At 44.4% G+C, this 22,728-nt stretch overlaps 1 protein-coding gene across 1 annotated transcript in view; it reads right to left on the reverse strand.

The window, feature by feature from the left end:
• Nucleotides 1-21,971: 21,971 nt before the first annotated feature.
• LOC143933243 (nicotinamide N-methyltransferase-like) overlaps nt 21,972-22,728 on the reverse strand; it is a 61,715-nt gene continuing 60,958 nt past the window's right edge. The window contains exon 3 of the mRNA XM_077456130.1: nt 21,972-22,395. Coding sequence (XP_077312256.1) covers nt 21,972-22,395 — 424 coding nt within the window. The remainder of the gene's footprint in view (nt 22,396-22,728) is intronic.

Consider the following 22,728-nt stretch of genomic DNA (forward strand, 5'->3'; position numbering starts at 1 on the left):
TCTAAGGCTTTCTAATTGTGATTTCCAAATGTTATCTGGGGCCTGCTTATTGAGAGATTCTAATTTTTCAATTTGGGCGAGAAGGCCATCTATTTTCTGGGTTCTCTGTTTTTTAGCTGTACTGCCCATTTTGATGAGGACCCCTCTCATAAAGGCCTTGTGTGAGTTCCATAATGTAAAAGGGTCAGAAACCGACCCTACATTGCAATCAAAAAATTCTCGAATCTCGGAAGTGATTTCCTGCAGAAGATTGGGATGAGAAAATAAAGACGTGTCGTTTCTCCACCTATTAGCTCTAGTTTCGGCCTGTTTCCCTTCTATAACCATGGATATAGGAGCATGGTCTGACCATGAGATAGTATGAATGCAGGACATGCCAACCTTCTGTAAAAGAAATTTGTCTACTAAGAATAAATCAATTCTAGAGTACGAATTATGTGCACTAGAAAAGTAGGAGTAGTCGCGTTCTGTAGAATGTTGGCACCTCCACACATCAAACAATCCCGCTTTGGACATGAAGTGCGCAAGTGTGACCCTCGCCCTGGATTTGTGGAGACGAAATGAGACATCCAAAGTCTGGTTAGGGATAGTATTGAAATCACCGCAGAACAAAAGGAAACCCCTGCGCACTGCATCCACTTTCTTCTTTACTTTATGTAGGAAGGACAATTGCTTACTGTTCGGGACATAAACATTCACTATTGTATATACTGTACCATCAATCTCTCCAATTAAAATAATGTACCTGCCTGCTTTATCTATTTCGACCTGTAGACATTTAAACTGAAGAGTATCTCTAATCAATATTGCTACCCCCCTATGTTTCTTCTGAGCATTCGAGAAAAAGGATGACGGGAAACGTCTGTTACTCAGTTGCGGATGTTTAGAGTCCACAAAATGGGTTTCCTGCAGACACAAAATGTCACTATTGATTTTAAACGCTTCTTTCCAAAGCATGCTCCTCTTGTGAGGGCTATTTAAGCCTCGTACGTTAAATGATGTTATCTTGAAACCCATGTTGTGGCTCTCTCAAAGTTAACCTCTTGGATGAAAGCACTTAGACAGTATGGAGTAGTTTATCACCAGCAAGTCCCAGTATATATTCAGGTAAAGCCCAAAAGGAGCACAAAACCACCCAGGAAAATAGGTATATTGCTGAGTCCAAAAGTTAGTGTGAAAAAGGATGAAAAACCAAGGATCGCTGACTAATCTGCGACCAAAACAAATGTTCCAACAGAAACCTGCCCCCTCCCTATGGGAGAGATCGTAGTCCGTATTAAACCCCAAGTAGCGTGCCAGAAACTGTAGTACCGTATGACTAGATTGTACCAAATACACCTTATCAAAAATTTTTAAGAACAAAAACAAATTTAAAAAAAAAAGATTCACGCGAATCAGTGGGAAAAATAACCCTTAACTGCTAGAGGGTATAAAGAGCTTAACCATAGTCCGCCACACACCGGAGCCTAATGAATGATAATTGGAAGTAACCCTGAGCTATCAGTCCGAAATTTGCCTCGGCCAGGCTGGAGATCCTGTTCGGGATGAAGGAGATCCGGAGCGAGAGCCATCATCAAAATCCAAGATCCGCCATTCGCGAAGAAGTCGAAGCCCGTCTTCCACCGATTTAATAGCAATTGTCGCACCGTCCTTTGAGACCAGAAGTTTCGCTGGGTATGCCCATTTATATGGGATGCGGTGATTTCTTAATGGCTTTGTAATGGTTGCCATACCTCTGCGCCTCTGCATCGTGAAGGCTGAGAAATCAGGGAAAAAGGATAGGCCTTGAGCAGATGGAGGAATGTCATCAGGATTGCGGACACACATAAGAAACTTCTCTTTCGTTTGAAAAAAGTGGATCCTTACAATCGTGTCTCTCGGTAGATGGTCCGGAATATGTTTGGGCTTAGGGAGCCTATGGATCCTGTCTATCGAGAGATCCGCCACTGACGCTTCTGGTAAAGCTTCCTGTAGGATTTTTTGGAAGTAGACAAGGAGGTCCGGATTCTTGACCGTTTCTGGGATGCCTCTAATTTTTATATTGTTCCTCCTCGAGCGGTCCTCGAGGTCGGCCATTTTTCCCTTCAGGGCTAAAATTTCATCTTCCCTCTCATTATGAGCGTCAATTACTTTGTTAATAGTCCCCGCAAATTCACCCATCTTCCTTTCCACATGTGACACCCTTGTATCTACCGCCTTCACTTCTTCCTTAAAGTGTTTAGTAAGTGATAGAATATCTGCATGCAGCGTACTTCTGAGAGATACCAACATATCTTTAAGTGTGGTGTCAATTACTGGCAAATTATTAGTGGGGAATTCAAGGATGGAGTCTTGCAGTTCCCTCGTGTCATCAAGGGGAGCATTACACATGCCTTCCTCCTCCTCTCTCTGAACATGGGGCTGCTTGGCTTTAATGGGGCTAGATGTGGAGGAAGCTGTAGGGGAAATCTGATTACCTCTCCCCGAAGTGTCCCTCCGGCGTGTAGGCATGTCTGGCATCTGTAGATCCCCATCAGCATGTTTACTGCTCTCCCCGCTCTCCGACCGTCCGGCGCCATCTTGGGCCTGTACTCCGCGGGGCTGACGGTAAAAATCCGTCATGCGGCTAAGTCGTTTAGCCTCCTTTCTCCGTTTCGACATGGTCCGCACCTCTGCCCGACCACAGGGGGATAAAAACCGCCGTTAAAATCCGCTCAGGGATGTCGTAGATTGCTCCGGTGTATTGGCTGTGGACGGAGCTCTTTCACACTGCGGCCATACTCCTCGGCTGCCGGCCACGCCCCCCAGGTCCAAGAGTTTCTGAAAGTGTATGTACATAGAAAGCAGGTGTATAAGAAGGTAAAAGTATCAAATGCTATTTCACTGTTTCATTGTTTTTTTTCTGCACCATTCTAAACCCTGTGTGTATTCCTCCAGTTTGTAATGAGGAGGAAAAGGAAGATGATAATGGTGAGAATCACAATTTTCAAACCAATAATACTAACCGCTCTAATTTTAGCCAAGTTTGTGACAGGTGACTGGGCCATTGTAAAGAAGCTTGAGGGATGGGACAACTGGGTCCACAGTAGCCAATGCAAGAAGCTGCTCAACCACACCAAAGGATGAGGAGTATCTTTGTTTATTTATATTTTTTAAGTATATTTTCCAACTAGACATTTCCAACATGATTGGGTCTACTCTGAGTCTCCACTGGGCTCTAGTGCCCCAGTGATGACAGCGGTACATGATATATAGGATGTTCATATCGGTATGAGGAGTTTTGACAAACTGGTAAAATCCAGACACTTGTCAATGGAATTTAACGGTACATTTCTAGAGGGTAAAAATAATTATAATTTTATCAATAGCTCTGGTTCTTGCCAGCTTTGGTATCGGGATAACTAGGTAGCCCACAAGTGTGTTTTAACTTTAGTTTGGTATTAATGTGGATCTACAGCTTATAAGGTAATTCCCCCTAATGCAGGTTCATGCGTCCGGGTGAAACTCGTCCGAACATCTTATCCATTGAGGATTGGATATTTCATGTAACTGTTGAAGCTATAAGGAAGTTACCACAACCCAAGGGGGGTTTCTGGGAATTCATAAGTAAAGATTGTTATACCTGGTTCGGGGATACTAGTGACAAAGTTCAGGCCCATATGGATAAGGTGGAGAGCTCTATACTATAGCTCTATACTATAGCTAGTGAAGTTTGAAGTTCTTTCAAGGGTCTGGGAATCTTTGGGAATTAAATTTTTTTATTTTGCAGCGGATCATAGTTGAAGGAAGTAGAGATATATATATAAACTCACGTTATTTTTGTTTCTATTCCTTCTATATGTCGTGATGAGGTGCTACTGTTGCCTGATTGGAAGAATGAACAGAGCCTGAGCAGATGACGACTCCCTGAAGCCCAATCCACGTACAAGACACAGAGGATCCCAGACCAACAAGCCTTCATGTCCTCTTCTAAGTCATCCCTCCTGAAGAACAGAGTCTACATGTCAAGCCGTGTTTTCCTTTTTATGGACTTATATGTACTGTAAGGACTGATTCATTTCCAGGTGTAAGAAGAAGATCATGACTCATCGAGGGGCACATGGGAGCATATGACAAAGAGGAGGGACTGTTGTGGAAATGTTATGAAGATGTATTTTAATATGTATTGTCATAAGTGTCTCCCAGTGTTAGTACTCCCGTAACCCGCTCTAAAGAGCTGACTGGGGCAGATTGACACAGGTTGAGATGTTTGGTAGTGAAAAGCTCCTTAGGGATGTAGAGAGGTGTTTGCAGAGTGGGGACACGTCCACTAGCAAAGGGCCCCTGTGTGATGCACAGAACAATCGTCTGGGGGGGATGTGTTCACTTTGCAAAGACATTATCGGTTTAGCGGATGTGCACTCGAGTCACCCCTGTAATGCCCGATCAACATATTTGTGGTGCTATGATCATACAAGTGCAGATAATCTCTCATCCACAGAGACAGTAGTATAGTCCGGGTATGCCATGTTCTCTGAATAACGCAGAATAAGGATTCACGAACAAATGATAAGAACAGGATTCTTTGAATCGTTGTGGTCGGGAGAAGTGTTCATGATCTCAGGCTTCCTGTGATCATGCTGACAGAGACAGGGGGCTGGAGATTGTACACGCTGCCCCCGCCCAGACATGCCCATAAGACTCCCCTAGTCATTGTTCATTGGTTGTTGTATAAATACATTTTTCCTGTGTTGTTACATCCTTATTTGGTCATATCCTGTGAGGTCACATCCTGTGTAGGAGATGATTGGCTGTTGGAGGCTGGACTTCCAGTTTGTGGCTTCCTGTTTGTATGTGAATAAAAGAACCAGTGAACCGCTCACCAAGGCAGTTGTGCTGAGATGAGGACGTGAGAATGTGGTAATGTCTGTTTACTGGGAAAAGGGGGAGACATGGGTTATTTTAAGATGCATTATACCATTATGGTGAAGGGGTGCTTATTAGCACAGGTGAGATTGGTTATGTATAGCCAATCTCTCCACCACAAACATCAAAGCTCTTCTGGATAAATAAACAATATTTAAATGGATGCCATCAATGCTCTTTAAAGGGGTTGTAAAGGTAAAAAAAAAATTCACCTTAATGCATTCTATGCATTAAGGTGAAAAAACATCAGACAATTCCAGCCCCCCGTTTTACTTACCTGACCTCTCTAAAGTCCCACGCTTGCACCCGACATCTTCTTCGCCGATCAGCCTGGCTGCTGATTGGTTACAGTGGATGGATTGAAACCAGCGCAGCCATTGACTCTCGCTGCTGTCAATCACATCCAATAATGCGGGGCGCCAGGGGGGGCGGGGCCGCCAGCTGTATCACGAGAGCGTACCCGGAAGTACTTCTCACCATGCGAGGGAGCTTGCATGAACGGGAGAAGTCCTTGCGGGGGGGGACGGAGACAACCGCCGAGGGACCCCAGAAGACCAGGTTCGAGGCCACCCTGTGCAAAACAAGCTGCACAGTGGAGGTAAGTATAACATGTTATTTAAAAAAATATATATATCTTTACAACCCCTTTAAGTATATTTTCCAAATCTGACATTGTTTGATACTATACTATTAACCTAAAAATATAAGTGACAGTAGTGATGGTCTATAAAGTCCATATAGAAGCTGCACTCATCACAGTAATCAATCTTGCAATGATGGGTGCTTGAACTGAATGCCACAGATGGTGCCCAAACCAAATGCAAAGATGCAGATTCATTAAAACCAAATGTTACAATGTTTTGAGGTTTTCCTGTGTTTTGAGAGCTGGAGGTAACCAGGATGTAAGGGTTAAAGTGACACTAAAGATATTTTTTTTAAATAACAGACATATTATACTTATCTCCACTGTTCAGCTTGTTTTGCACAGAGTGGCCCCAAACCTGTTTTTCTGGGGTCCCCCGGCGGCTGTCTCGGCTCATCCCCGCATCAGATAACCCCCTGGGAGAAGTCCTCTCCCGGGGGTTACATTGCGGGGGCGCTTCCGAGTCCACCTTTTGGTGTCCATAGATGCTAAATGCAGGAATCGGCCCCACCTGAGGCCGCGTCACTGCATTTGATTGACAGCAGCGGGAGACAATGGCTGCGCTGCTATCAATCTATCCAATCAACAGCCGAGAACCCACTAGCAGAAAGACGGCTTTGAGGGTTCAGATAGGTAAAATGGGGGGGGGGGGGAGCTGGGGGCCGGTCACTCACAGGTGTTTTTTCACCTTAATGTTACAACCCCTTTAATGTGTTTCCTGCCATTTTCAGAAAGGTTACTGCCCCCTACAGGTCAATCCTCATAAAAGGTGCTAACTCCAAACCCCTGGGTCGAGCCCTGGGGAAATACTGGCAAAATGTAGCCTGTTACTAAATATCAATGTAAAAAAGACAAATAATTCCACAGTAGCACACTAAATTAAATGATCAACATAAAACACCCATACATAATGAAAAGTGTTCATATGGCATATTCAAAAATATATTTATGCTCCAACATATGCAAATCAATATGGTTATACAGTCCACCTTAAAGTGATGAACAGATAGTGAAACAGAATCTCATTGATCAACCAAAATCCTTCACCAAAGTGATGTGTGCCAATGCCACTCCCTTAAGAATAAAGCTCACCAGATGCTGTTCCCATTCACATCTAATTATTAAATGTTATTGAAGAGCCGCTTTTACACGCCAATCTCCATGCAGATTAATAAAGACACTCTCCACATGTGGCGATAGAAATTGAGACAGAGCCTCCAATAATGTAAAAATACCTTAACCACTTACAGACCGGTAGATTTGGCTGCTTAATGAGCAGGCCATTTTTTGCTATACAGCACTGCGTCGCTTTAACTAACAATTACGCGGTTGTGCAGTGTTGTACCCACACAAAATTAACGTCCTTTTTTTCCTGCAAATATAGCTTTCTTTTGGTGGGATTTGATCACCTCTGCGTTTTTTATTTTTTTGCGCTACAAACAAAAAAAAGAGCAACAATTTTGAAAAAAAACAAACAATATTTTTTACTTTTTGCCTCTGGCTTTAACCATGTGCTTAAATAGTTTTGGGAGGCTGGTGGGGATGGGCATTAACATGGTGGCAGTCAAAACCAATCTATCAGTGTGCTACAGTCTTGCACAGTCAAAATAAATGTGAACAACAGTGCCAAATAATGTAGCAGCAATTACTGATACCATTGTAAATCATTTTCTACAGAAACGTCACCTCTTTTCCTTCCAACCCTGTGAGATTGGTTGTAAGAAGGTGCAATCTGCATTCTTCCCCACTGCAGGTGGCGCCTGACCAAAGCAGCATCACAGCTTGGAGAAGAAGTCTGTCTGTGGTTTCCTGGTTCATGGGGGCAGCATTCCAGTTAGCTGCGCTGCATCCAGGTGGTCCTTGGTGTCCATCTTGGGTCAGCAGAGTCTTTTTACGTCCCTGCTCTCCAGGTTTTGGTGGGCATTCACGTGTGGGTAGTGTAGGGACAGGTCTCCAGTCTGTCAGGGACAGTATTACCGGCAGATGAAGGTTCCAGACAAGAAGGGAAAGCTTAGGGCTTGCAATTTCCTTAGACATATTCCCGTTTGGGTATGAGACGGCCAGATCGCATTCTGCTCCTCCAGACAGACAGTGTCAGTTCCGCTGATTACCTGCTCAGCTACACACTGTTGGCATTCATGAGTGCTGTCGATTGGGCCCTCTCCCACTGAGTTTGCTGTGAACTGTTTTGCCCTTAATACGAGACAAGTTCTACTGATTGCACCTGTATGTTGTTATAAAATAAAGTGCTGTGTACATACATCGGTAGATTAACAATCTAAAACTAAAAAATAACTAAAATCTAACAGGAGCTTTACATGTTCATGTAATTCCACATTTTATGTTTAGTTTTTTTTTTTAATCTGAAACTAACATACAATAATTCCATACAATAATCCCTGGGATCCTGCTTTGAAGATATATCCTGTTTGTAAAGGTAAATGATCACTGTCTTCCAACTGTTCTTCTACCCCAAGGTTTCAGGTAGCTGTTTCAACCCACCCTGAGAAATGCCATGCAGCCATGCTTGGAGTGCATGTAGACAGTAAATGGCTGAAAATACGTTAGCTGCGTGAGAACAACAGCTTTGAGATGTAACAAAAGATGGAAAAATGATTTAGTAAACTAAATTTTGTGTAGCACCCTTGTCCTAAACAGGGCTGCTAGTAAACTTAGTTGTGCTGGGTGGCAACTAGCCTGGCTAATTTGTAGTCTTGATAAACTGTATTTTCTCCTAAGCTTGAGTTTAATTGTAGTCTCTTTCTTCTGTCAATAGGTGGCACTGTTGTCTTTGACATTAGGATGATAGATTACAGTGAATTCAGGTTATGAGCAGATATGTTGTCTCAGCCAATCAGCAGGAGTTTTCTTTGGTCGCTGAGCATGCTGGGATATTCTATTTATTTGGAGAAAGTCAGGTGATCGGGATTCAGTCCACCCGGGTTGCAGCCTGGCTGGGTGTGTGTGGAGCAGTAGCCAAGGTGTAGGCCTAAAGCCTGGGGTTTAGCCACGTGTGGAGCCTAATCGCTGCCAGGAGGCAAAGTAGAAGAAGTTGACAGAGGGTCAACCATTCTTGTTGCCAGAGGCAGGTGCAAAGGGATGGAGTTCTGAAGGAGTACCAGATGCTTCACTAGCCTGGGAAGGTGAAGTATGTGGGAAAGATTCAGGAGAGAACTCATCCAAGAATACAGGGGGTAGCTGTGGGCAAAGTGTGAAGGAGTGCAGCATGTAGCTGTACTTCCAAAGTAAGACTTTGTCTCCCACTGCTCTGAGCCATACAATATTTGATCAAAGCAGATAGCTGTAAGTAAAGCTTGAAGAGAAGTACTGCCAGTAGCTGTGAGTAAATCTTGAGGGATCCAGCGGGTAGCTGTGAGCCCGAGGAACCCAACAGGTAGCATGGGTGAAGCTTGACGAATACAGTGGTACTGTGAGTTGAGCTTGAGGGATCCAGCAGGTAGCTGAGAGCCCAAGAAGTCCAGTGGAATACTGCCAGCTGTGCTTGCAAAATACAGCAAGTAGCTGTGAGTGAAGCTTAAGAAGTCCAGCAGGTAGCTGTGAGCTAAGCTTGAGGATCTACAGTGCGAATCTGTGAGTAAAGTTGTTGCTCTACAAGCCCTTGTACACACGGTAGGAAATTCTGACGGAAAATGTCCAATCGGACCGTGTTGTCAGATAATCCGACCGTGTGTCCGACCAACAAAGTTTGAGAGCTGGATATAAAATTTTCCGACAACATGATCTGATCAGACTTTGTCCGATCATTTGTAGAGAATTCCGATCGAACAAAGTGCCATGCATGCTCAGACCAAATTACGAGACCAAAGCTGTAGGCTACTAGCCTGAACGTAGTCCCGTCATAACGAACAAACGTCATCACGTTCTGAACGATCAGATTTTCCAACAACTTTGTCCTACCGTGTGTATGCAACACCAGTTTCGGACAAAATCCATCGGAAAAAATCAGACAGATTTTGTTGTCGGAATGTCCGACTGTGTGTACATGAGCTAAGAGATAGCTGCTGCTACAAGATGCAGATCACTGCATTCAGCTTAAAGGAGTTGTAAAGGCAGAAGTTTTTTTTTTATCTTAATGCATTCTATACATTAAGATAAAAAACCTTCTGTGTGTAGCAGCCCCCCAGCACCCCCCAATTTCCTACCTGAGCTCCTTCTCTCTCCAGCGATGTCCACGATCCCCTCAGCCATCCAGTACACTCCTGATTGGATGAGACAGAGCAGCCACGCCATTGGCTCCTGCTGCAGTCAAAGTCAGCCAGCCAATCTGGTGGAAAAAGGGGGCAGGTCCAGGTCGGGGGCTCTGTGTCTGAATGGATACACGGAGCTCTGACTTGGCTTGGTTGCCCCCATAGAAAGCTGCTGGCTGAGGGGGCACTCAAAGGAGGGAGGAGCTATGAACAGCAAACGGGGGCCCAAGAAGAGCATCTAGGCTGCTCTGTGCAAAACCAACTGCACAGAGGAGGCAAGTATAACTTGTTTGTTATTTAAAAAAACAACAACTAGACTTTACAATCACTTTAAAGGCCCTTTTTCTGTATTGCTGTCTGCCTAGTTCTATATAAATGTAGCACTAACCCCCAAAGGAGCTTCCGGTTTTTGCTGGGCTTAACATTACCTCACCTGTTCACTGTGTCCGTCCTAGGGGTCCCGTTGTAGAGTGGATTAAAGAATGTTAGCTCCGACACTTCCAGAGGACAAACAGCTTCCACAGGCTGGATCTGGCAACCACCAGATAGGCCTCTCTCACTGACCTAGCAGCCGATGAGATGCTCAGACAAAGTCTCTGCCACAGACTTGTCAATTCAACGGAATCGTTGTGCAATCCTCTGCTACAGGAAAGTGCAACCAGCAACTTGTAAAATTAAAGAGCTGTCATACAGTGCCAGTTTCTTTCAGCCAATCCGGCGGTACTGTGTGGTAGGTGACCCGGGATGCATCCTCCAACTGAGTCTCTAGGATCTTCTAGAGGCACCGGCCTTGTTGCTCGGTCCTCCCTCTGAAAAGTCCTCCCCTGGACCCTCCAGTCGCTTGACTTCTACCTGCAGGCAAGACAGTTCAGGACCATCCCTGGATTGGTAGGCCCTAAGACATCGCTAAAGCCTGCTCAGTGCCCAACTGCAGCCTCGCCTTTGTCCATCATTGCAGCCTGATGGAAAGTAACTACCGTATTTATACAATGCCCTTTTTCACCCTGAAATTTGGGGGCAAATCACGTGTGTGTGTTATATGCCAATTCCTGGCTGCCTCGAAGTGGAAGAAGGGGTGAGCGCCACTGGATTACACAGAGCCACGATCTGTGTACCCGGCGATCAGTCACACACAGTCTCGCTTCCTGGCCCGCCTCCTATGATATACAGAACAGTGGTCCAATGCTGGGCCAGGAGGTGGGACTGTGTGTTACTGAGCGCCAGGTACACAGGAGATCGTGGCTCTGTGTAATCCGACAGTGCTCGTCCCCTCCTTCCACTTCGAGGCAGCCAGGAATTGGCATACAACACGCACACATGATTTCCCCCCCATTTGCAGGGGGGAAAAGTATGTGTTATACGCCGATAAATACGGTAGTTGCTTTTCATCAGTAGCTCAATATTGTGAGTTTTACTGTTATCAATAGTATTTCTAACTTTTTTGCAAAAATGGCTTGCATTTTTAAATTAATTGATTCATACATACAACTGCTGCATATATATATATATATAGTGAAAATTCATAATTGGAAAGTTCAAAGAATTGTAGCACCCTTGTCTTAAACAGGAGCTACTGGTAAATTTAGCTGTGCTAGGTGGTAACTTACCTGACTAATTTATAGTCTTTGTGGTCATTTGGGTTTTCTCCTAAGCCTGGTTTAACTATGGTTACTCCCTTCCGTCAATAGGTGGCACTGTTGCCTTTGGAATTAGTATGATCAGCTGCAATGAGGCTGAGTTATGAATATGCATATCTCTTTAAGCCAATCCGTAGGAGTTTTAGGCCACAGAGCGTGCTGGAAGAGGGTATATATTTGGAGGAAGTCAGGTGATGGGGGTGCACCCACCTAGACCTTGGTTTGGTGTGGATGTGTGAAGAACAGCTTTGTTGGGTGAGGCCTGGCCATGTGATTGAGGCTCTGCCAGAGAGAGCCTGTTTATTGCCTTGGAGCAGGGGAGAAGCTCTGCCAGAAAGAGAGAGCTTTTTGTTGCCTGGAGGTATATAGAGAAGGATGGAGTTCTGAGATGAAGTACCAGAGGTTGCTCTTCATGAGATGGGGAAAGCGCCAAGGGGAATTCATCCTGTATGGTGTTGTGAGTTTTCGCTATAGGAGACAGCTGTTGCTATGTAAGTACCGAATATTGGTTGCAGGCCTAAGGCCCTTGTTCTGGATTGCTGTCTACATGGCTGTTTTGCTTTTGGAGTTTGCTGATCTGTCTGCATATTGTCCTAGGGTGTCCTGTGCCCTAACACTCTCTTCCACATTTTTCTGCTGTGAGCAATAAACTCACTTTTGACTGGCTCCCATCATTTCTGCAAATGTCCACACCCATTATGCCTAAGAACCAGCACCCTGAGGTGAAATGTCAGCCCTCCCTTGTTAGGAAAGTAGAATTCAAGATAACTTCTAGCATCAAATCCATGGATGTGGTAACATTTTCAACACAGAATCTATCTTGTGATTTTAATAGGGCCAAACTTATCTTCTTTCATTTCAGCTTTCTAAAAAACTTAACGTTCAGTTTATATTTGTCTGTGATAAATAAGGTAAATCTATTTTAATGTTGCAATAATTTTGTTTATTAAATTCACAGGCCAGTCATGGGGAATTCAGCTGACAGAGCCCTTAGTGCCCTTTCACACAGGCTTTATCTGCTCCATTAGGCTGGGTTCACACTGCTGCGGTGTACGAGATCGGATGTGATTCGCACCGCACTGCAGTGCAAATCACATGCGATCTCTGTGCGATGCGATTTCAGCCATACAGATAGTATAGCTGAATTTGCATCGCATCCGGCCCAAACTCGTACAGGACCCTTTTTTAGGTCCGCAGCAGAATCGGATCGCATGGGTGTTCACACCATGCGATCCAATTCCTGTCCGAGTTTTCAGATCGCACTGCGATATGCGAACTGATTTGGAGGTGTCATTAACTTTTCACTGGCACTCCCAGCAGTTCGCATAGGACAGTGTGAACTGCCGCCGGGAGGCATGCGATGCAGGAACCCGCAGTAGATTCGCAGCATTCCCACATCACAGCAATGTGAACCCAGCCTTAAGCAGAAGATCCATGAGCAGACCCCCTGCTGAGACGGAGCTGAACAGGACATAAGTCAGTTTTTTTCATCCGCGCCAGTTCACTTATAGTGTCCATTTACATCAGGCTACTTCTGATCCATCACATTTAGATGCAGAAAAAATAGAAAGAAGACACAGCCTTGTCTTCAGCCCTAAGCATTTACTGAGGGAGCGGAGGCAGGTAAAACCACTCCATAAGGGAAAGGATTTGGGCAACTACAGCTGGCCAGAACTTTGAGTATCGAGACCTGCAGGGCAGCTTATGCATTTACCAGCTTATTCACCCGCATACCAAAAATTAAGATACAGTCCCTTTTTGCTTCTGCCAACTGAACTTCTCTGTTCAACTGAGATTCCTGAGAAAATGTAATTTAAGTCCTGGCAAGTGGCAAGCCTGGGAATGGTGGTAGTCATCTATTAAAACCAGGCATGTACTGTACTGGCCATTGGGACTACAGGGAGTTTCTCGGTGGGCCGATGGCTCAGTGGGCCGGTTTCAGTAACAAAGGCTGCGCAGCTCGCCCTCACCTTCATGCAGTGATGTGAGAAAGATGAGAAAAATACAGAGGAGAATAAGTGAAATAATAAAAGAGGTTAGTGGGGACTCCTTATGTTATGCTACTTATGTGTGCGTATAGTTTTATAAACTGTTTTTGTTTTGCAAAATTAAAGTGGGCTGGTCTGGATAAAGTCCAGGAGCACATTTTTGTCCCAGTCCAGCTCTGATTAAAACCGATTGCATAAGCCCATAAATGAACAATAATGTTGCCCAGACCCCTCTTGCTGAGCTGATGGGGCCCAGGCTCTGTATAGGAGAGCCAGTGGTATTGCCTTCTCCTCAGCTACAGTATAGTACAGCACAGTGTTCTCAGAGTGGGATGGCAACTTACCTTCCTACTTCCAGATAAAAACTCAGGATGAGCACCACTCAGCTTTGTATTCTTTGATTGGCTGAGATGGAGAGGCAGGTGAATGACATTACGATTTCCAGCTCAGCCAATTAGAGGAAGTTTTGCATTCTCATTCAGAGAATACAAATTTGTTTTTAAAAAATTCCAGGATGCATTCCTAGATACACTAAATACAACAGATATTAAGATGTATGGATAATAGCACCAGAGATGGTTGATTCGGAGAAGATCTGATTGCTTACTGGGTGATCAGGAAGAATTTTTATTTTCCCATCTGAGGAAATTGGATCATAGGTTTTATAGGTTTTTTTTTTTTTTATTTCATCTGGATCAACTGTAGAGTATATGGAGGTTTCTATTTTTTTTTTTTTTTTTATGTTGGCTGAACAACCTGACTAACAATGTAACTACTGTATGTACCATTTTTTGGTCTGCAGTGTTTTTTTGTGGGCACAGCCATCTAGGTAGGACTTTGCTTTGCTGAAGACTGGAGTGAAATCATACCTTTTTTGATAAAAGTCTACAGGGAAAGTAAAATGAAGGTTTTGGTTTTAAAGTAACTTTGCCAAAGGGATCTCACCTACAGAGCAGATTCAGAAAACAGATTACTGGACAGGTAATGCTGATTTCTTTACAGGGTGCTGCCATTGTAAGATTGTTAAAACAGTGATTGGGTCACTTTAAGGATTCAATAGATTTTTAATGGCTCCTGAAAATTACAGAAGCTTCAACTATTTACCTAGGGCCTGTCCTGGTACTAAAAACAGACCCAAAATAGAGACATTTTATTCTATTCTTTTCTCTTTTTATTTTTGTTTTAATGAAAAGAAAAAAAAAGACAGTAAAGAAATAAGGCCTCATGCACACGAGACGCAGATGAAACCTCTGTTAAAAAAAAGCTGAAACGCGCGTTTAGAAACGCGCGTTTTGCCGCGTTTGCATGCCGCGTTTAGACGCGTTTAGACGCGTTTAGACGCGTTTGCGTTTAAACGCGTTTATAAAGATAACATCATGTAGACCCTCCCCAAGCTCTCAAAGCATTTTTTTTAACTATTTCTGCTATTTTGATCAGAGTGAGCAGCAGCAGCATAGAGAGCAGTTGTACACTTGCATTTGCCGTGTCACTTGCCACGGCACCTGCCACAAGTTGTGGATTGTCCACTTGCCACGTCACTTGCCACAAGTTGGGGATTGTCCACTTGCCACATCACCTGCCACGTCACCTGCCACAAATTGTGGATTGTCCACTTGCCACGTCACTTGCCACATCACCTGCCACGTCACTTGCCACGAGATGTGGATTGTCCACTTTCCACGTCATCTGCCATGCCACCTGCCACAAGCTGTGGATTGTCCACTTGCCACGTCACCAGCCACATCACCTGCCACAAGTTGTGGATTGTCCACTTGCCACGTGACTTGCCACATCACCTGCCACGTCACTTGCCACATCACCTGCCACAAGTTGTGGATTGTCTACTTGCCGCGTCACTTGCCACATCACCTGCCACGTCACTTGCCACGTCACCTGCCACAAGTTGTGGATTGTTCACTTGCCACGTCACATGCCACGTCACCTGCCACAAGTTGTGGATTGTCCACTTGCCACGTCACTTGCCACAAGCTGTGGATTGTCCACTTGCCACATCACTTGCCACGTCACCTGCCACATCACTTGCCACGTCACCTGCCACAAGTTTTGGATTGTCCACTTGCCACGTCACTTGCCACGTCAGCTGCCACGTCACTTGCCACGAGATGTGGATTGTCCACTTTCCACGTCATCTGCCATGCCACCTGCCACAAGCTGTGGATTGTTCACTTGCCACAAGCTGTGGATTGTCCACTTGCCACATCACTTGCCACATCACCTGCCACAAGTTGTGGATTGTCCACTCGCCACGTCACTTGCCACATCACCTGCCACAAGTGGATTGTCCACTTGCCACGTCACTTGCCACGTCCCCTGCCACAAGTGGATTGTCCACTTGCCACGTCACTTGCCACGTCACCTGCCACAAGTTATGGATTGTCCACTTGCCACGTCACATGCCAGTCACCTGCCACAAGTTGTTGATTTTCCACTTGCCACGTCACCTGCCAAGTCACTTGCCGCGTCACCTGCCAGGTCACTTGCCACGTCACCTGCCACAAGTTGTGGATTGTCCACTTTCCACGTCACTTGCCACTTCACCTGCCACGTCACTTGCCACAAGTTGTGGATTGTCCACTTGCCACATCACTTGCCACCTGCCATGTCACTTGCCACGTCACTTGCCACAAGTTGTGGATTGTCCACTTGCAATTGCAATTGTTTAAAATATTTTTCTAATGGTTTTTCATCATTTGCAATCATTTTTGAGATTTTTAATGTAAAAAAAAAGGTCACCTTTAAAAACGCATATAAACGCAAACGCGGCTAAACGCGGGTGCCGCGTTTAGCCGCGTTTAGCCGCGTTTAGCCGCGTTTTGCGTCTGAAACGCAGAAATTTTTGTTTCTGAACGCATTTTTTTGCTTCTGGAAAAACGAGATTAAACGCAACTGCATATAAACTGAAAAAAACGAGACTGTGTGCATGGACACATAGGATAACATTGAATGAGTTCAGGTGCAGTTGAAAAAACTGTCCAACTGCATCTGAACGCGCGTTTAACTGCGTCTCGTGTGCATGAGGCCTAAGAATAAAACAATTAAAGTAACAATCAAATACAGAAACAAAAAAATATATATTCAAATACAAATAACTCTGAATAAATGATCTTGACTATCCTTAATTTCCTCTTCTATTTAGTTTAATAATAAAACTTAACAGTTTCAGATTTAGCATTATTTTGCCAACAACAAAATCATTTTCATTAAAATACTCTTTTTATCCCTAGCAGTGTGTATGTATTATTAGTTAATACAAATAATTAATTAACAAAGTAATTTATTGGTTATACGGTACCATTATAACACAAAAGTCATGCATTTATTTCTACACATATTTATTAAATTCATTGTTTTTTGTTATTATTATTTCTTGTAAACTACTAGGAATTTTTATACATTGAACCAGATAATGTGATTTAAAAAAAAAAAAAAATGAAATGTATTATTAAATTATTACATCTTATGCTATATTTTACAATGGCTCAAAACAGTTTTTTTTTTTTTTCATAGGTTTAATTTTTACATAAGAAAGTCAAAAAGAAGGTGACAGTTTCTTTTAACTGGAGAATGGCTTGCCGGTTTCTTCCTTTCCTTCGTTTATGCTATATTTTAATATCATCTTAATTTATGGTCCTGATAAAGATGACCCTGTAATTGCCCTAATGATCATTGGCTATAGATAGATAGATCAATAGTTGCTAAATGCTTAAGGCCGGGTTCACACCACTGCGGGGGGAGATCCGGATGTGATTCGCACCGCAAATCACATCCGATCTCCGTAGCGATGCGAGTTCAGCCATACAGATAGTATGGCTGAATTCGCATCGCTCCCGCAGCAAACTCGCACGGGACCCTTTTTTTGGTCAGCAACAGAATCGGATCGCATGGGGGTTCACACCATGCGATCCGATTCCTGTGCGAGTCGGCAGATCGCACTGCGATATGCGGACGGATCTGGGGGTGTCATTAACATATCATTGACACTCCCAGCCGTCCGCATAGGGCAGTGTGAACTGCCGGCGGGAGTAATGCGATGCGGGAAAACGCATCTTTACAAAAGTTCATCTTTACAAAAAAAGCACAGCAGCCATTGGGACCAACGCCCCCTAGTGTGACAGGAGGGAGCGCCATCCTGTCCCTTTGGACAGTTCAGTTTATACTCTCTCCTGTCACAGCTGCTGTCTTTGAGCCAATGAGGAAGGAAAGAGCTGGGAGAGATGCTGCTCTTGTGTGCATTTCTGGATTGAGATCGTGCTCAAGTAGGTATAAGGGGAGGGGGAGCTGAGCATTGAAGGTTTTTTACCTTAATGCAAAGAATGCATTGGCCACTTGAAGACAAGGCTTTTTCTAGCACTTTTTGTTTACATGTAACAATCTTTTTTTTTCTTCTTTTTTTTGCTAGAAAATATCGTAGAACCCCCAAACATTATATATATTTTTTAACCACTTGCTTACTGGGCACTTAAACCCCCCTCCTGCCCAGACCAATTTTCAGCTTTCAGCGCTGATGCAATTTGGCACTGGTGGGCACTGATAGGCTGCAATGGTGGGCACTGATAGGCTGCACTGGTGGGCACTGATAGGCATAGTTAAGGCGGCACTAATAGGCACAGATAAGGTGGCACCGATAGGCACAGATAAGGCAGTACTGATGGGCACAGATAAGGCGGCACTGATGGGCAAAGATGGGCACAGATAAGATGGCACGGATGGGTGGCACGGATGGGTGGCACTAAGGGGCACTGATAAGTACCATTGATAGATGGGACTGATAGGCACTGATAGGTGGTTCTCATAGGCTCGCTGATCACAGAGTGTGCAGGCCGCTTGTGCACGGGACGACGTCAATAGACGTAGTCCCGGCAAAGTAGGTCCGTGCTGTAGCCGTCATTCAGCTATAGCGCGGATCCCTAGTGGTTAAAGCAGAGGCCCTAGAGAATAAATTGGTGGGTTTTGCAATTTTTTAGGTCACACAATACTTGTGCAGTGGTTTTCAAATGCAATTTATTGGAAAAAATACACCTTTTTTTAATTTTAATGCAAAAAAAAACACAATGCATAACCCAACTTTTTTGTAAAATATAAAAGATGATGTTACTCCAAGTAAATAAATACCAAACATTTCATACTTTAAAATTGTGCATGCCGCACAGCAGAGACAAATGGCGTATATTTCACTATGCATAGGTGACATTTTAAAAGCTGTTATAGGTAACCACTTTAGAAAAAAAAATTGAAATAATTTTTTCACAGTGCTTCTGGGGAAGTAGTCAGTAGTAGAGTCAGTAGTTTTTAATTTTTAAGTGTTAATTTTTTTACAATTTAATTTGCTTTAAAAAAAATTCACAATGCTTTTTGGGGGGAGGGGGATGGGGCAGTGGACAGTGTTGGTAGGGTAGGGGAGAGTGGTGTCAGTTTTTTTTTTTTTTTTTTTACACTTTAACTTTTTAGAATTTTTTTACAATAATGTTTTAATATTTTTTGGGGGCTTTGGTGAGATATCAGGGGTAGGGAAGAGACCAATGTTTGAGTCGAATGTTGGGTGTTCCCTTGTTCAACGAACAGCAAACATTATGCAGTGTTCGCAGTAAATTTGAAAGCTGTGGAACATCGTTAAAGTATATGGGACATTAACATGAAAAACCAAATGTGTTCATTCTAAAGGCTTATATGCAATTTATTGCCATAAAAAGTGTTTGGGGACCTGGGTCCTGCCCCAGGGGATCGATTTACATCGTGGGACATTTATATTTTTTTAATAAAGGACTTGTCCCAAAGTGTCTCCTGTCTTTTTTACTATTTTTGACACTTTTTTTGTGAAATGGTAGGGGTACAATGTACCCATTACCAATTCACATGGGGGGGGGGGCCCGGGATCTGGGGGGCCCCTTGTTAAAGAGAGCTTCCAGATTCCAATAAGCCCCTGCCCACAGACCCCTACAACCACCAGGCAAGGGTGGGGACAAAGTCCTCTGATAAGGGTCTGGTATGGATTTTGGCAGGGACCCCTATGCTTTAAAAAAAAAAATAATTGAGCGCAAGGTTACACTTAATTTCCATACCAGACCTGAAGGGCTTCGTATGATTTTTTTTTTAAAAAATTTGGTTCGGGGTTCCCCATAATATTCATACCAGATCCAAAGGGCCTGGTAATGGACTGGGAGGGGGGGCAAATGCAATTTTTTTCAATCAGTTTTATGTATACTGCAGAGACCCAACAATTAATTAAAGCCACGATCAATTTTAAACATTGTGGCGATCGGTGGTGCGGTGTATCAGTCTGACACACCGCTACACAGATCTCGGTAAAGAGCCTCTAGCTGAGGCTCTCTACCACATGATCGGCCATGTCAAATCACGGCTGATCACAATGTAAACAGGAAGAGCCGTTGATCGGCTTTTGCTCACGCAAGTAAAGGAGAGCCTATCGGTGGGGGGGGGGGGGGGGGGGGGGTCTGCGATGATTGTTTATAAGTGCAGCCCCTGCTCAGATGCCCACACTAGACTACCAGGGAAGCCCCCAGGAGCACCAGGGAAGCCCCCAGCATGTGGAGGGCCAGGCACATCCCTCATGGCCATCTACATGCAAAAAAATATGTCCAAAATTTGCCAATCAGTGCCCACAAATGGGCACTGACTGGCACCTCTGCAGCACATTACAAAATAGGGATGCCCAACAATGCCACCCATCAGTATCATCAGTGCCACCCATCAGTGCCACCTATCAGTGTCCATCAGTGCCTATCCGTGCCACCCATTAGTGTCACCCATAAGTACCCATCAGTGCCCCCCATAAGTACCCATCAGTGCCGCCCATAAGTACCCATCAGTGCCACCTATCAGTGCCCATCAGTGCTGCCTATGAGTGCCCAGTGTCACCTATCAGTGCCCATCATCATGCCCATCAGTGTCACCTCATCAGTGCCACCTCATCAGTGCCACCTTATTGGTGCACATCAGTGCCGCCTTATCAGTGCCCGTCAGTGCAGCCATATCAGTGCCCGTCATTTATGTACGTGTCCCATAGACTTTAACGGTGTTCACGTGTTCATCCAAATTTTTTGCCTGTTCACAGGTTCTGGTGTGAACCAAACCAGGGGGGGTGTTTGGCTCATCCTTAATCAGGGGTCTAAACAGACCCCTGACATCTCCCCTTTGACACAGAGAAAGGGACTGAGGACACAGATTCCCCAGTCCCTTTCTCAGCACTGAAGATGAATGAAGAGGAGACAGAGGCTCCTGTTCATTCATAAACTGAGTAAACACAGTTATCACAGGACACAGGAGCGATCTCGTTCACTGTGTCCAATTCCTGACAGATCCCCCGCAACTGGTAGGAGAGGAGAGTAGGGGAGGCGGCTGTGGGGGATGAGGGGAGATGGAGGACACACAGAACAGCTGGGAATGATCGGTGCGGCGGGAGGGACAGCTGTGAACACGATCTCCCTGTATAGCTTTTTAGCTGACAGCCGCTTCTCCTTCTCTCCCTTCCGTTGCTGACGGCTAAAAAGCTATACAGGGAGATCAGTGTTTTTACAGCTGTCCCTCCCGCCGCACCGATCATTCCTGGGAGATTGCGAGGTGCTTGCGGGTGTGCGGGAGCGGCAGCAGAAATGTGGGAGACTCCCGCACCTCGTGGGCAGCCCATCAAAGATGCTCAGGTTGCCTGGTGGGACATGAGAGCCCGAGAGAGCCACAGAAGGCAGCGGGGGGATAGGATTTCCCCTTCTGCTGCTTGTAATAGCAATCAAGCAGCTAGTTACTCTACTTATGCCGTGTACACACAAGCATTTTTTCCGAAGGAATTCCGCTCAAGCTGTCTTGCATACACACAGTCACACCAAATTCCGACTGTCAAGAACGCGGTGACGTACAGCACGGACGACGGGACTAGAAAAAGGAAGTTCAGTAGCCTGTAGCCAATAGCTTCCATCTCGTGCTTGCTTCAGAGCATACATTGTTTTTGGTCCTTCGGAACAGCATACAGGCGAGCGGTTTTCCCGATAGGAATTGGTTCAGTCGGAAAAATGTAGAACATATTCTCATTCTAGGTCAGAATTTTCGACAGTCCGATGGGACATACACACATTCATCGGAATATACGATGAAAGGCTCACATCTGACTTTTTCTGTTGGAAATTCCGCTCGTGTGTACACGCCATTTGGCTCTAAAAACTGGAACCATTGTGAAGCTGCAGGCATCACCCTGGTACAATCACTTGAAGTACAATGAAGTACCAGGTAAGTGATTGTGCGACAAGAACTTTAAAACTGAGAATAATGCAAACTAATATTTCTAACTTTAGCACAGTGGTGACCCAATAGGGGTTATTTACTAAAGGCAAATCCACTTTGCACTGCAAATGCACTTGGAAGTAAAGTCGCTGTAAATCCGAGGGGGACATGCAAGAAAAAAAAAAACAGCATTTTAGCTTGCACATGATTAGATGAGAAAATCAGCAGAGCTTCCCCTCATTTCAGATCTACCCCTTAGATTTAGAGCGACTGCACTTTCAAGTGCACTTGCAGTGCAAAGTGGAGTTGCCTTTCGTAAATAACCCCCAATGAGATGGATGCGGTCAGCTACAATCACCTACTCCCCCTTGTGGGCTACGGTGAACATAGCAGCTTTATAATCGATGCTATCATTCATATGGCGTCTCCTCTGCACTGCGCAGTAATCGATGACTAACCCCAGCTTATCGAAGGCATTTTTTACAAAGCTCTCATTGTATTTTAAAAAATGTAACCGTTCCCCTCTGACAATCATGTAACTTTTATCTATTGTTGAAAAAAGTAACAGTTGGCCTCCGGGTTTCAGCAGCTTTATGATCTTTTCCAGGTTCCTCATATAATCATCTTCATTTTTACTGATAGCTTCCAGTAGCAAACCACTGACCACGCAGTCAGCGAGCGGTAACGTCACCGGGGAGATTATGTTTTCCTGTTCAAAGTCACATTTCAAAACCTGCTTGATGGACGACTTTAGGCGCATTTCTATGTCCTGATGTTGATCTCTAAAAACATAATACGGGCATTACAAGGAGAGTTTCAAAGTATGCTGCAAGTGAAGAAATAGTTTTGTAGTTAATATAGCACAGCAAAGAAAGCCCTGCCTACACTTATATGCAGGCCCGGATTGGGACATAAAATAGGCCCGGGCATTCTAAGCTGAGCAGCCCATTAAAAAAAAAAAAAAAAAAATTATAAATAATGGCAACCGGTTTCTCAATGTATTTTGGGGCCCCCCAACCGCTCTTAGACATTTAACATATAGCAGTAAGACTCAAAATCCGTTTACTGCAGAAGATCAGGCAGCAATTGCAATTGGTTGCCAGAGGATACAGCAT

Source organism: Lithobates pipiens, unplaced genomic scaffold, assembly GCF_037356315.1.
Source record: "Lithobates pipiens isolate NorthernLeopardFrog02 unplaced genomic scaffold, aLitPip1_a1.2 Scaffold_27, whole genome shotgun sequence".
Lineage (NCBI taxonomy): Eukaryota > Metazoa > Chordata > Amphibia > Anura > Ranidae > Lithobates > Lithobates pipiens.